The 16,271-nt window shown below is 38.8% G+C and overlaps 1 protein-coding gene across 1 annotated transcript in view; it reads right to left on the bottom strand.

Annotated features, from left to right (window-relative positions):
* The window catches only part of LOC144647201 (dynein axonemal heavy chain 10-like), a 111,276-nt gene that overhangs the window by 84,958 nt on the left and 10,047 nt on the right, over window positions 1–16,271 (bottom strand). Inside the window, 18 exon segments of the mRNA XM_078506967.1 lie at window positions 1,778–2,011; window positions 2,665–2,787; window positions 2,960–3,350; window positions 4,153–4,360; window positions 5,444–5,626; window positions 7,024–7,126; window positions 7,744–7,860; window positions 8,099–8,257; window positions 8,900–9,064; window positions 9,512–9,601; window positions 10,144–10,375; window positions 11,327–11,487; window positions 12,103–12,291; window positions 12,982–13,122; window positions 13,570–13,683; window positions 13,785–13,871; window positions 15,660–15,787; window positions 15,986–16,211. Of these exon segments, the coding sequence (XP_078363093.1) occupies window positions 1,778–2,011; window positions 2,665–2,787; window positions 2,960–3,350; window positions 4,153–4,360; window positions 5,444–5,626; window positions 7,024–7,126; window positions 7,744–7,860; window positions 8,099–8,257; window positions 8,900–9,064; window positions 9,512–9,601; window positions 10,144–10,375; window positions 11,327–11,487; window positions 12,103–12,291; window positions 12,982–13,122; window positions 13,570–13,683; window positions 13,785–13,871; window positions 15,660–15,787; window positions 15,986–16,211 (3,051 nt within the window).

Here is a 16,271-nt window from a genome sequence, read left to right as displayed (position 1 = left end):
GTAAGCTCAGTAATATTCCTTTCTTGATAATCAAGATATTTTCTTTCTTTGAAAGTGCAACCTGTCTTATTGTCATGTTTATTCTGTCACACACGACGATTCTGATTTTTTCCGATTTCCCAGTAAACATTTGGGTCGCACCGTTCATGGTTTATACTTTACATAGGATTTTTCAATCGGGTGTAAGTGATTTTCTAGTAAACTTTTTAGAATATGATTGGTCTCAAAATAAATAAAGAAGCATTCTCAAGTCAAATACTTGGTAAAAAGAATTTTCCGAGTTTCCCCAACGGGAGTCGAACCCATGACCTTCCAGAATACCGGTTGGACGCTCTAACCACTGGAAGGTCATGGGTTCGACTCCCGTTGGGGGAACGCGGAAAATCTTTTTTCCCAGTATTTGACTTGATAACGCTTCTTCTTTTATTTTCACTTTATCCAAGTCACCATTCCACTTAACATGATTGGTCTCATTGATTTCACCTCAAAGAAGATATCCATTAACTTACAGAAAATGTCGTATTTGCGGGCCCAAGAGAGGCCCGCAACCCTAATCTTGACAGTGACCAGCGGAGTGCGTATTACGCGTGCGCGCCACATTTGTAAAGGCTATCTGCAAACCGGAAGTTGAAAATTTGTTCTTCCACTATGAACGATCGGAATGCAAAAAATGTGTCAATCACGACAGTTTGTCGTAACACCGGAAGAGAAAATCTCTGTCACATGGAAGATTGCAAACATTACAATTTGCAGACTTGTTTTACGGGTGTTGCTTTTGCGAAAACTTGCTCTGATTGTATCACGCATAAACCACGGCAAAGCGAATGATTCCAACAACGGTTATTCCCGAGAAATTCGTTATAACACTGACAACATAGCGAGTTTATCGACCGAGGAAAATCACATCTCAATTCACACCGCGTGCTCGACTACAGTTCACTAAACTGTCAATCTCACAAAAAACAACTCTGACTAGTTCGCGACCGGTTAGCGGCAATTAAGCGTGATTTATCATTAATCGCGCCACGTTAATAAAAGGCGAGCACAACATAGCGAGTTTACCGACTGAGAAAAATCACATCTCAATTCACACTGCGTGCTCGATTACACTTCCCAAAACGATAAAAACATGCATTCCTTGCGTGACGCGTTACTCGGGATAATTGTCTTTATTTGTCCATTTAATCATTTATTTATCGACACTGCCATCTAAAATTACGCACTCTCGTACCAGTAGCTTTCTAAGTGCGTCAAGGCCCGCACTTTCTAACCTATGGTTACCACTAGTTTTACTACTATTTCATAGTGTCGGCCTTTCTGTCTGTCTGTCCATTTTTAGTATTTCCTTAAGGCCCCAGAAATAAGGAATTATGTGAAGCGTTGTTTCCCGTACTGTTTCACGATTTGCGCAAAAATGCAACATTTGTTGGGGAATAAAAATGTTTAAAAAATCAGAATCATTTTTTCGCTTCTCAGAAACAAGATTTGCATTCGAAACAAATGTTGAAACAAATGAAGGCAACAAGTGTACGCGCGAACGGGTAACATTTAGGAAAGAATGTTTCACAACAATTGAAATTGATTCAATAAACTCATACACCTTTTCCAGCCAAAGGTGTCTTTGTTAGCCATTTAGAATCAAATCAAAACAAACCACGCTTTTCCTCAAATAAGGCTGACAGAGGTGTAGTTGCTTCACATGTCAGAAACACTATTGCTCTTTTGGGCACGTTATTGTAACAAGTTTGTATTCGTTGACCACATGAAGTAACATTACCTTGATCATGTGCTCTTGTACACACTGTGGATCGTGGCTTCCCAGAATAGAAAGCAGTTCATCGTCTGAGATAAAGAAGAACCTGGGGAAGGCGTTTCTCTTGGAGTCCAAATAATCATTCAAACTCTTTTGACATTTTTCCAAGCCGGCGACTAACATCTGAAGCTGCTCCAGCCGACTGGCAGCGTGACAAGCTTCTAACACTTTAGGATTCTTGGCAGTGTCGTTCATGATCTGAAGGAAGAGGTGTACATTAATACATTGCATGAACTTAGATAAAGAAAGATGCAAAAATGTTAAGTGTCATTTCAAATGTAAAAGATCAGCTACATGGATGGATTATACAGTCAGTCAAATCTCTCAAAAACGGATACCTTCGGACCGGCTCCAACTGTCCGTCTTAGAGAGGTGCCCGTCTTGTAGGGAGTTTAGTTACAGTAAATTGACTAAAAAACGCCAGGAACGGGACCAACAACAGGTGTCCGTCTTATGGAGGTGTCCGTTAAGAGAGAGTTGACTGTAGTTGTAGGAAATGCGTGAAAATAAGAAACTATAATGGCTTAAATAATTTTAAGGACGACGGTCAGCACCATAAAGAGAACCATCAAATCTTCATAGAAGAATGGCCGAAACAAAGATCACAACTTGAAATTTTCATTTTGCAAACCTGAATTTATTCCTTCTTGGAAGCCAACTTTATAAATCTTCATAATGTGAAGTTGTACTGATTTTAAAGCGTTTTATGATTTGATGTCTTTGCTAGCTCAATTTGTATTGTTTTAAATGTACTCTGATAATGAAATCAGTACATGCGCATTCTGCACGGGTTGAATCACCGATCAATCTTTAGAGGTCCTTAGACTAAGTTAGAGTGTGAGGATACATACCTTTTTGAACGTTTTATCAATGTCATCAAATTTCTTAGCCTCCTCTGGAAGCTGTGCCCGGATATCTCCACCAATGAAGATACTTTCCAGGTACATCCACTTTCTCTGTACAACCATCCACACCTAAAAAATTGCACATGATATCATTAACTCTTCGTGGCCACCTTTGAAGACAAGCTAGGTCTTTTAATTAAAGAATGTAACTACTATGGTTTTGTTTTGAAAGATGGACATCGAAAGATAGCCACTATGCACGTAACACCGACAGCGGGTGTAAACTCTCTTCGATACTAACCTCAACCACTTCACCAATGTGTGACAAACTCTTCTCCCACTTGTTAACCGTCTCCAAGAAAGGTCCAACAAACCGTGATGCCGACATGCTCTGCAGGTTCATAGCATTATCATCCAGGATCTGCAAGATTTCATCCACGGCACCTAAAATAAAGCCTCTCTCCTGCGTCCCCTTCATAAATTTAGACACGGTGAATTTCATGGCTCCCCATGTGTCTGCCACTTCCGCGATGCCTTTCTCGATCCCAAGCTCCTTTGTGGCACTAGCTGTGATGTCACCAATGACATCCTGGAACTTGTGTAGTTCCATAGCGAACATGTTCTGGAGTGTGAAGGTGTCAGGATTAAGGTCAAACTTCATGCCGGTCATTTCCATAAGCTTCTTCCAGTGGCTGTTTGGAAATAAAATCATACGATTTAGTCGCCATTTAACAGTAATGAACGATGGCTAGTTAAGCCCTCAGTTTTACAGGTTTACTCCATCAGTTTCACGATTAAAACTGTTATCAACAAAATAATGATAAAAATTGCATTGCTACTAGAAGTGGAGGTGGATTCAGAGATCTTCAAAAGGGCGGGAGAAGGAAGCGACAGTGAAAATGGGTCCCTTGTTGCATGAAAAAGGCAAGGCAGGATAAAGGTGAGCTTTTTATACTTGCACTTCAATTGTGCGAGGGGGGGGGGGGGGCACGGGTCCCTCCCCTAAATCTGCTTCTTGGAAGGTATACTATTTTTCTTAACTGAACACTTGTAGAAAGAACTGGTCACACTTAGCAATTTCATTAGCAGTGTAACTAAAGTTTCGCCAAAACTACAACAGTATAGTGCTTACATGAAAGTGCTACTGAAAACCTTTCATTTTAATAGTCACGCACCAGGGTTTCATTTACGTACTTTAAAGTTAGAACCCCCTATTGAATGGTTTCACACGAGGGTTTCATTCACAGGCTTTAAGGTTAGAGCCACCTTCTACAGCATAAGAAACAGTACCATGTGAAAGTACTACTCAGTAGCTTTCATTTAAAAGTTAACAGAAAAGGATTTCAGTCATAGACTTTAAAGTTCGAATCACCTTGTACAGTATCATAAACAGTACCGCATCGTGAAAGTACTGCTCAATAGTTTCATTGAATGGTCACACACTGGGGTTTCTTCCACGAAATAACTATAACGTGAGACCAACATCTAACTTACCGTTCCCTCAGAGCCTCATTTTTCAAATCAGAGAAGAGCGGTATAGAGTTCTTAAATTCCTTCATTTTCTCTTCTAGCACGTGGCATAGCGGTAGAGCCTTGACCTCCCTGGGAAGTCTCTTGAGTTGTTTGATGAAGCCATCAATACCGTCTGATAACACTGACACATCAAGATTAGCCCACAGTGTGTTGGCCCATTCATCACGGGCTGCCTGTTGAATTCGTTCAATAGAAAACTTAAGGGAAGTATCGCGGGGATTTTGTGTTATTTCAAAAACTAAGCAACATTTCAGTGTTAAAAGAAACCTAAAAATAATGGTCATGGTTTGTTATGAATTTCAAGTTGAACTTCTCGAATTTTTGTTTCCATAATACGCTAGAAACGATCATGATTTGTTCCTCTTCCAATAATTTCACAAATAATTTGGGTGATATCTTTCTCTTGTTGCTCTAGGATTATTTTCTAAACAAGTAGAGGTATTATAGCTCAGTTTCGACGAAAAACAATCAAAATCCATGTGATACTTCCCCTTTAATACCTTGTTACAGGAATATTTCACACGTCAAATATTCGCATAAAGAATTCACAAACTTTTCATGACTTCCAAAATGGCAGTTAATCTGAGAATTACAAAGTTTTAATCTAAGTAAGGGGGATAAGTAAATGCCTTTTTCAGTTCACGGTTTTCAATTCTAAAGATCCTGGGTACGAAATCTCCCAATCTACAAAGTTCCTTCAACCGAACTAAGCAAAAGAAATAGCTATTTTTCTCCACATAATGTCTGGACTACATGTTTTCCTTCCAGCCTTTTCTTTCTAAAAGTGCCAAAAATTAAACCGTAAAATCCCAAACTTCGCTTTCTAAATGCTTAAATCCAAGCAGCAGCACGTAAAAGTACTGCTCAGTAACTTTTATCCAAATGGTCACACCACAAACTTGATAATAAAATGGGAACAGGTGTGTTATAGTGGTGAGAGCGCTCGCTTCCCACCATTGTGGCCTGGTTCAATTCCGGCCTGATGCCATAATTGGGTTGAGTTTGTTGTTGGTTCTCTCCTTGTTCCGAGGGTTTTTCTCCGAGTTCTCCGGTTTTCCTTCCTCCACAAAAACAAACACTTCAAATTCCAATTCGATCTTGGTTGCACGTACACGTCTTAACGAGCTTCTAAGCTCTTCCATGTAACGTGAGTAAATAAATTACATTTTTACATTTTTTACATAGAAGGAAATAACTATACCACTTCACTCAGTTTTGCCAACTTTTTCATACAAGTTACTCATAAAGTTACTTGCCGTTTGTTTCTCATAAATAGAGAAGATCTGATCCAGCCCCTTCAATTCTTTCTCCATGTCAAGCAGTTCAGGGTACAAGGTGATGGAGAGACCAAACAGCTTCTCAGCATTCGCCAATTCCTGACGCTCTTTTTCAAAATTAGCGAACTCTTCTTTGAATCTCTTCAGCAATTCCACACCTAAAGGAAAAACGTTACTGAATTTAGACCCACAGACACGCAAACCCTTTAAAGTCTGGTTTTCACTAGAGACGGAGTCAGAGTCGTAATCAGAAATACAAAGTGTTAAGAACTAGTAAAAATCAAACCGACGGAGTCGTAAGCAGAGTTTCCGATTCTGCTAATGACTCTGTCAATTACAATCAAGTGAAAACTAAATTGTCGGAGTCGCAAGCAGTCAGGATTGCAACTCATTAGAATCCGAAAAATTCGCTGGCCTTACATTAGGCGAATTATCAAATAGACCAAATCCACTTTTACATTTGCTTCATTTTCTCCTACAGACCATCGATATCCTTCTCTTCATTTTCGATCTCTTTAGGTTTTTTACGGGATTTTGAATGTATGAAAACAAAATTCCCTGACTTTTCACTGAATTTGACAAGAACTAAGATTTGTCCTGAGTTTTCCCTGACCTTGCAAAATTTTTGTTTTTCCCTGACTTTTCCCTGACCGTGGCAACCCTGGCAGTGCTCGGAAAGAAAGGAAGGTACTCGGAGAAGGAAGTACTCGGAGAGCCTGAGAGCTGAAACTGCTCTTGGGTCAGTTTATGTTCTCGTTTAAAAACGCTACTCTCCCTCAAAAATTTGAGAATATATTCACAATCAACAATCAAATCCATCGTTATAATACAAGGCATGCAAACTCCTTTCGTCTACCATTATGTAGAACAAATATCCGACAATTCTCCGTATTCTTTCAAGGTCCTAAATTTTTTAATTCACTTCCACCTGAAATTTCGGGCTCTTCATCACTAGCATCTTTTAAAAGAAAACTTAAAGCATATATTATTGATAACTATTAACTCCGTCTTCTATCAAGTCTTGTCTTTACTTCAGTACCTGAACTAGTCATCTGTTTTTCTTGTGAGGGAACCTAAGCTTACAAGCCCCGTGGTTTTTTATTAGGTTCCCTCGCCATTTTGTTTCTAATCTTATATTATATTGTAGTCCTGTATATTAATTATTATCTTGTATATTGATTTTGTATTATCTATTTTTTCATAATTATATTTTTTGTTTGTGTGGCAAAATAAATAAATAAAAAATAAATAAATAAAATTGTGATTGGTTTGTTCTTCCGCTTCTGCTTGCGACTCTGACAATCGAGTTTTCACTGCCGGATCATAAGTGACGGAGTCATAAGCGAAATCAGAAGAAAATGGAAACGTTCTGACTACGATTTCGTCGAGCTTATGACACCGCTTACAACTCAGACTTTCCATTTTCGCTGGTTGTAAGCGCTCTTACGACTCCGATTACGTCTCTGACTAAGATTTCGTCACTAGTGAAATGTTAGGACTTATTGCGGAAGCTCAGTCATGTATAAGAAGGAGTTCACAGAAAGTGTTTGTATACCTGCATCCAGATCAGTGCCAATGGAACTTGGTCCTTCATTGATAAAGCTTTCTTTGAACTTGGAGATGTCTTTGGAGAAGTCGGTCACTTGATCTTGAGTTATCTAGACAAAACAAAATGTTAAAAAATTAGTTTTTATGCCTCAAAAACAAACAATCAAACAAACAGAGAATGTTTGACAATTTTCACATCACCTATCCTCTGCGTGTCTACATGGGGTATTGAGCTTTTGTTTCCGTAACAGTAAACTTAAAGAGGATACAGTGTTTTAAAGCTTTCATTCAACATTTAAAACGGTGAATTTTCGGTGTCTGGCTATCTATGCTGAAAAACCTGATAATTCAAGTCAAGATAAGGGATCTGACAAAAACAAAATCTGCTTACTCTAGTTCTCTCAATCTTTTTTTTTTAACTTGTGTATAACTGTTGTAGGTCAAATTAGTTTTCAGGGCAAATCTGTTTCCAACCTAGGTTAATCTGTTTCATCCTGAAGATAACACTCTTTTAATCACTTAAAACAAATTAAACTTATTTATTCAGATTTCGTTTTAATAATTCAAACTGTTTTATGTCATTGTAAAAGTATTATCTTCAGACTGAAACAAATTAACACAAGAGAAAATGATTAACCTTAGCTGGAAACAGATTTAAACCTGAAAACCAATTTGGCACACAACATAACCACCTAAGACTAAACTTAAAACAATGTAGATTACTTACTTCAGTGAATTTCTTTTTTACAGAAACCAAACTTGCATCCACCCTGCGAGATTCCAAGAAAAGATCGTCCCAGGCTTGAGTGATGTTGGTTGATAACTCCAACTCGCTTTCAGGAACCTTCAGCGAAAAAAAAAAACACCAAACATGATCAGATCTAATTCAAATTACTACACAAGCACGGACAGATCCAGTTCTGCTCATGAGAGCTATGTCAGACGGGTTGATAGACACAAACCTCCCCTCCCCACTTCCCTTTTATATGCTCCTCGAGATATAGCTCTTTCCAAGTCGCTCTACCCGTTCTATTCTCTTTAGCGTCCCTGCATTCGAGGTGGAATTCCTTTTTTTCTCTTACCTCAAGATCGTACATGAGAAGTGTTCGATATCTCTCCTGTAAGTCAACATAACGAAGCTCTACATCAAGGGATTTGTCTCTAATGTCTGCTATCACACGCAGGACAAATTTCAAGTCCTCTAGTGTATCAGGTGGCCGCGTGAGATCCTCTGTTAGACCCTGCAACAAATAAACCAACAGAGACTACAGTACCGCTCAAACGTAAGTAGTAATCCTTGTCTCGATTTTCTCAAGACAAGCCTCGTTTCTAGCAAGAATCACTAGAGGGGTAAAAGGACTTTTTCGCGGTAAAATCTGCCATTTTGATAACCGGGCAAATGTGTTCCAAAATACAGAGATTGCATGGTAATTTCAGGGATTTCAATGACAAATAACTTTCATGAAATTGAATTTCTGCGTTATTTACAAATCGTAAACTTGAGATATTAGGTGAATGATTTTACTGATGAAATTTGAGGGTTGTGGCGTGGAAGGGAAACGTGTAATCGTGTCTTAGTTTGCCATACATTAATTTGTCTTTGAATTTTCCAGCAGCTATAAGGGCAACCTTTCACAGACAAAAGTATGGAAAACTAAAACGCAATTTCAAGTTTCCAAGCCAGGCCACATCCCCAAAATTCATCAGTAAAATCGTTTACCCAATATAATAACTTTTTAAGCAAAATTCGCATCCATGCAGGCTCTCATCAGTAACTTTGTCATAGAAGTGTACAAAAAAATTTGAGCTAGGGAGACTAATATTTGAGAATTTACGGAATAAGGAAGTTCCATTATCAATGTTACCTTATACGTGTGATGTACCTCAATTTCTCCTTTAAGCGCATTCAGATCGTCTCTTGCTGATTCATTCAAAAACTTGCCCAGTTCCTTGACCCAGGCTCTGGCATTTGCCTGAATGGTTGTGGCCAGGGGATCAAGGTTAAGACGAACAAAATCCATGTCTTTTGTCAACACCTGATTCCCAACCTGATAAATATCACAACATATTTAACTTGAGTTTTCCAGCTCTATTTGCAATACTCTTTTGATTAGTTTTGACTTTAAAACAATTGTTTCTCTTTTACTTCAACTTAAATTTTCATCAAGGAGGAAAAATAAAGGCTACATGGATTAAGAACGGCGTGATTTAGAACAGTTCCTTCTTTTCTCTTATTTTGCTTAGCGACAACCTAAAAAGAGTGTTTTGTTACCAGTTTTCAAGCAGCCATTTTTCTCCACGTTTTTTTTATGGAGGGGAGGAAGGTACTTCTCGCTCTATGAGCTAAGCAAAAAGAGGGACTTCTCGTAATATAAGAACAAAAAAGTGCAAGTAAAAAACCTTCTGTTATTCACTGTGAATGCATATTGGTTTACTATAATATTTATAGCATGATGGTATTAAAGAAAGGTCATAGTAAGTCGTCATCTTCTTACCTCAATGACTAGATTTGAGTAGAACTGAAGCTTTTCATCATATGCAATACATGTTGGCTTCTTCTGAGCAAACTTCTCCACCATGTTACTCTATTTAAAAAAGGAAAGAATTAGGCATGCAAATAAGGACACCTGGGCTCAATTGTACACTGTACAAAGGATGGAAATCGCCATCCAAGAGAAAATTCGTTAGCCATTGGAAAGTTTAGTTTGCTTTGAATTGTTAACACTTATCCACTGGCTAGTGATATTATCTGGTTAGCCTGTGATCGCACTTGGCACTTCTTAGAGCAGTTTTCAATTGAGTGTCGTAAAACCAAAATCAAAGTAATTACTTTGGCCAATCACAAAGGACACAGACAATCCAGTGAACCAATCAAAACTCGAAGCAAATACATGTAGCTGGCACAAAGCGCGGGAAAACGTGCGCGAGCGAGTCATGATTGGTTTTGGTTTTAGTTCTGATTGGCTGAGAAAGTGGCGCGAGATTTTTTAGCCAATCAGTAAGCGTAGTAATGCAAAACGAAAGCAAACTAATTAGCTTTCGACACTCAAGTGAAAACCGCTCTATGGGGCCTGCTTATTCAATTCAGGTTATTCACTTATCAGAGGATAGAGACATCAGAACAAACCTTGTCAAGTTTCCAGAGCAGTCTGTACCTCCTCCAGCGAGTCAAGTATTTATTGAGCATTCCCAGAGTGTTCTGCACACTCTTGGACAAAGTTGTCACCATGTCTATAATGGCAGGATTAGATGAGATGTCCGTGAAGAAACTGAATACCACAGGTTCGTCTTCACCTTCAGCATGCTGGGGTGGAGTCTCAATGCACGTGCCATGCATCCAGCGGACAAACATCCTTGTTCTGTAAGGGAAAACCAGAGCATAAGTTGAAAAGTTTCCGAAGAAACTCACTAATAAGTTTGCAAAAACTTATATCAGTCCACAGGGCACCCAAACGCTGTATTAGTTATTCATGATCTTAGAATAAAAATGTCTTATTTTACTGCGTTCCTGTGTTTTTCCTCTGTTTGTTTTTTACCGGTTTGGGGGCAATTTGAATCAGAGTGAAGGCGGTTTACGTTGCCAGTTTTAAACGGTAATCGATCTGTCGCAATGTTAATACGACGCGCCTCAAGTTGCAATTGTTATTAACTCAAATTACTATAACACCATTAACTATTTACTCGGGAGTTAATAGTTAATAATAACAGTTAAAGTAAAACTTGAGACATAATTGAGGCGCGTCGTATTGACTTGATATTGACATTGCGACAGACCCATTACCGTTTAAAACTCGCAACGTAAACCGCCTTCCTTTAAATTCAAATTGCCCCCAAACCGGTGAAAAAGACACAGGAACGCAGGTAAATAAGAACGTTCTTATTTTAAGATTATGAATAACTAATACAACGTTTGGGTTCCCTGTGATCAGTCTATTCTCGAAAATGCAGGCAAATAGTTTTTTATTATTACTTGGGCAAGAGGCAAGACAAAAAGGGGTGGAAATCCTAGTGAGAGACATGTAACGAGACTCCATGATTGGAAATGAAGGAAGCTGTAGCTGTAATAAACAGAATACTGTAAATTTATTAATTTATTAATTTTTTAGGTTGCTTTCCAGCATAGCCCAAAGTTTACTTTCCAGATTGCGCAAGTACTCTGGTTCATTTTCGTTTTTTGCTCTCCCAAAAGTAAATTTACTCACTAATGGAAAGCAGAACGTGTTAGTGTCGAGCCCTGGGAATTTTGCTGTACTACCTGAACAGTGTAGATAACAGTTCTAAAGAACATAAATTATTCTTGTTTAGCTTACCCCTCGACCATGTCTCGAACAGACTGCATAATTAACTTGTAGATCTCATTTGCTGGAGGAGACAAGACAATCTCTGGTGCAGACAGCACTGTTTCTATCTGGAACAATGGCTGGCGGGCATGAAGCTGCTGGTTAAACTGCTGCAAGTTCTTCGTCACCATCTGAAACACGGAAAATACAGTTCAGTAAATTTAAAAAACTCTTTAGGGGACACAAACGCTTAGCTTTTAACAATCTCCCCTCCAGAGTAATGGCTTAGCTCAGTAAGCTAGTAAAATCTGTGGGTTAAGCCATAGTGAGTGCTCATTCAAATTAAAACTATTCTGAGCAGCTCTTTCATAAGGCACTGTTTAATATGCTGGACAAGGTGTTTTAACATGTGTTGACTAAGGAATTCCTAGTGTGTGACCATTCAAATGAAAGCTACTGAGCAGTGCTTTCATGCGGTACAGTTTAATATGCTGTACAATCGCTTAGTTTGCAAGGTGGTTCTAACTTTTGTTGAGTTTGCAGAATAAACCCCACTAAGTGACCATAAAAATTAAAATTAAATTTTTTGAGCAGTCCTTTCATTTGGCACTGTTTATTTTGCTGTAAAGTTTTAGCAAATAAAACAATAGTGTGTTACTATTGAAATGAAAGCTATTGAGTAGCACTTCCATGCTATGCTTTTTGATTTTCAATAATTTATACAGTACTGTACAAAATAATGTTATTTCAGATGTGCATTTTAAGGAGTATAAAGGAAGGCATCATGGGAGCATTTTCTGTGTAACCTTGGTGAGAGCTTCATAAACCGCATTCTCCCAGTAAGCATAGTAAGGCTGTAGTTTGGTTGATCGGCCTGTGTTGGTGTGCACTACAAGTCCTTCCATCTTTGTTAATAGTGGACCAATTGCTCGGTATTTCCTAGCCAAGTTCTCAAGCTCTAAGGCTCGTGCCTTCTCAAGGTATTCAAAGAACTCCTGCAAGAAAAACACAGGGAATATTCAATAACTACTACTTAAAACAGTTGATATTTTAAAACATTATGCATATAAAAACATTATGCAACACCTTAGAAAGAGCTTTCTAAAGGCTTGGACAATATCACTCAGTAATGGAACATCAATCTTATATAGGTGACATGATGAAAACACCATGGCCAGGAACAGTTTGTGTTGTGTTCTTGGGCAAGACACTTTACTCTCACAGTGCCTCCCTCCACACTGAGGTATACAGTGTAATTTAATAAGAATGAACAAACTGTTTGGGCAACCTGTTATATGCTATATTTAGAGAGGAAGCCACATCAGCTCTAACTGGTTTTCATGCAGCTATAATCCAGTCAAATTGGAATTTGGAAATGTTGGTTTTTAAGGAGGGAACAAACGCTCAGAGCAAGGCGAAAACCAACAACAAACTCAACCTACATACATGTATGACACCAGGCAGGAATCGAACCCAGGCCACATTGGTGTGAGGTGAGGTCTCTCACCACTGTGCCATCATACTGCTCCACCAAAATACCGGTAGAAATCCCACTGTGACAGTGGATTAGCATCTTATTCTGAGAGGGGGATAGCATTACTCCTGGCTGCAGAAACCAGGGTTACAGCATAAGTGCTGACCTGCATCTTTATCAATAAAAAAATTATTGTAAACAATCTGGTCACCTTAGCATCAGGTAGCATTCCTCCTATCTTGGGCGGTGGATGCTTGAACAACACTGTGTTCTCTATCATCTCCAGACGACTGTTGATGTCTTTGGCATTTTTCTGGATTTGATTCACAAGTGATTCAAACTTGCTGATTGCCTGTGGACAAAAAGTATTCACAAATGAATTAGTTTGCTTGTGCAGATCTAGAGGCCCTGCCAGGGTAAATTCCAACAAGCGACATGGCCCAATAAGTAGGGACAACACATAAAATAAAATCGCGACAAACGACAACGCTTATGGAAAAACTTAAATTCCGACAAGGACAAGCAATTTTCCTTCAATTTAGTTACCGTGAGGACTCTTGAGGCCAGATACACTATAAATGGGTACTGAAAAATTTATTGCTGGGGGGGGGGGGGGGGAGTAACCCTGGGATGGACTAGCATCTCCACCAGGGGGGAGTAGAAATACTCCTAGTTGCTTCATGCTATGAAAATCAGGATTGATGGACCACTAGGCTTAAACAAAGACTTCACCAGTACCAGTGGCCTGGCAGTCATACAAATTGTAGTACAAAAGTGACAAGACATAACCTTTACTTACCTGTCCACATCTTGTGATGTAGTCACTGATTCCAAGTGAGTTCCAATTTAATCTCTTCGCCCCTGGTTTTAGAACTCGTTTTAATTCCTTGATGTGATCTTCCAGAAGTTGTGTCTGTAAAGTTAAGAATAACACAACGTTTTTATCAGTCTGATCAATGCTTCAAATGAGCTAGTGCAGGTTTAATTTGTAAATACAATGTACAATGCACATACCTCTGCAACATTGAGACTTCCAAGAACAGTGTGGTACCTATCCAGCATCAGTTTCAGACCATCCACATATTTAATGTACTTCTCTTCCTGGTAACAGAAAATTACTCAGTTAATAAACAAAAATAATAATAAAGCCAAGCAGACTTAAACAAAATTTTCACTTGGATGGCAAAAATGAATTACTGTAAATGGGAGAAGGCAAGCGTGGCTGAGTGGTTTGGGGCGCTGGTGTTGTAATCCGGAGGTCCCCGGTTCAAGACCTGCCCTGGCCACTAGCTGGATTTGTTTCTCAGTTGTCCCAAGTTCAAATCCTTGACCACGCTTTGTATATAGCCAACTGGTCTGCCTCCTGCCAGTTGGGATTTTTAACCTTGTTATGTTCATTTAAAAATATTTGTTTCCTCTGTTTCAGTGGCATGCCTGTAAACTATAGCTATCTCGTAGAGATATGAAGCTAATTAGTGCATGGCCACTATAAACACCATTTATTTTTTTATTTTTTTTTAAACAAACCTCATACTGAACAAGAAGAATATATTGTACAAAATGTGCAAACTATATGAATAGCCAGCAGCAGAAACTCATAACTATGGCTTCCAGACGGCAACCAAGACTACAGGTACAGTGCATCTCTGACTGCAGATTGTTTGTATGCAAAGTCCACAGATTTGTATTGGAGTTATTGCAGTTGTCATGTCTGATGGGACCATGACTGCATGTACACAAGCAGTGCTCGAAATTAGCGGTTGTCCGGTCGTCCGAGACGACTAAAGGTTCGTTGGACAGCCAGTTTTTTAGAAATTTTAAGGCCTGGTTGCCCGAGAAAAAACCGCCGGACAACCAAAGAACTTACATTTCCGTGATCACCCAACAGAATAAACCAAAGAAAATGTAAGTTTAAACATGAAAATAGCTCTCTTCTAATCGATGGAATCCATCATAATTCTTAGGAAAAGGAAAGCAAAGGTTGAAACAGTTAATTGGACGTTTGTCGAGTGCAATAAGCCGAGATAAGCTTGCCGTGTTGTCTTTAAACACGTACAGACCTCGTTGAAATATTTTGACGCATGTTGAAAGTGACTAGTTAATTACGTATGCAGGTTTGCATGACTTCAAAATTCACAATATCTTGGCGCTTTGGAATGCATTAATTCTGAGCAAAGTTTAATTCAAGTTTCTTTCATATTTCAAACTAAAGTTCAGAATTTTTGGCTTTTTTAAGCGAACAGATTTGTGACCCACGTGTAATTGAGATGCATCTTGTCTGGCTGTTGTCTGGGAATAATTTACATTTTAGCTGTTTTGAGTTGGTGTGTTTTTGCGTGTATAGGAAGTTACAAAATGACTACCGGTATATCGCTTCTGAAAGTACAAAGAAGTATTTTCATAAACATTAAAAGTAAGTGAAAGTGTTGTGTTCATTTACTATAAAGGAATTCTGCAGTTTTGTTTAGGATGAGCAGTTTCACACCGTGTGAATTGTAAAATAAATGTTATCGTCTCATGACCTGAGAACAAAAATTGTAATAAAAAAATACAACACTTAATACGGACAACCAAGCCCTCAGCAGGGCAACCAAACTCAGGGTTTAGGTTGTCCGGCATTTGCCATAAGGACAACCTGGATTTTTTTCTAATTTTGAGCACTGCACATGTACTTGTAAGAGCTTTTTGTCTCTAGAATGTAATATTTTTCAATTAAGGCCTGCATGTACTAAGCTGTCATGTCCATGCCATGTGGTTACGCTCTCTCCACAGCTGCTACCATCCTCCCCACCCCATTATTTTTTGAGTTTCCTGGATCTAACCCTGAAAGCATCTGCAAGAAATTAGAATTATTCACACAATATTACCACAACAGTTTTGATGACGCACCTGCAAAGCAACATTTCTGGCCAGTTCAGGAACCTGGAAACCAAGTTGTTCAAGGTATTTGGTCTCCATAATGATCAATCCTAACTCTGGTGCAAAATCTGCTATGTACTGTAAGTTGGGATGTGAGGCTGAAATAAAAAACAACAACAATTTTAGGGGTGTTGAATGGTCCAAACTTTAAAGACTCTATTGAGTGTTGAAGTCTTGAATTTTTATAAATACTAGGGCCTTGGCATCTTGGTGTCTAGGGTCAAGGCAATATTTTTTTTTTATTCACACCCTTAACATGGCTTTCTGAGCAATGAAACAAAAGAACTCTGCTTTACCTTGAGACTGCACAGCTGCAGCCAGGCTTCCTGAAGCATCCTCAGAGCTTGCTCCTTCATCAGCAACACTCCTGTGTGTAGTGGCAGAGCTGGCTGAGGGTTTAGTCAGCAGATTCTTCTTGAGGTAGATCAGCAGATTGGCTTCAACCTGTTCCTTCCATGCTTCATATTTTTTGTCTTCATAATCCTTCATTTGCCGAGCCACACTAAGATACTTCTTGCTTGCCTTTAAAAAAGAGGAAGCAAAGTGATGAAAAAATGAAATACTACTGTAATTAAAGCAAGC

Source organism: Oculina patagonica, chromosome 3, assembly GCF_052425735.1.
Source record: "Oculina patagonica isolate OP01 chromosome 3, crgOcupat, whole genome shotgun sequence".
Lineage (NCBI taxonomy): Eukaryota > Metazoa > Cnidaria > Anthozoa > Scleractinia > Oculinidae > Oculina > Oculina patagonica.
The sequence above is the reverse complement of the archived record's forward strand: the minus strand, read 5'-3'. Positions and strand labels throughout refer to the sequence as shown.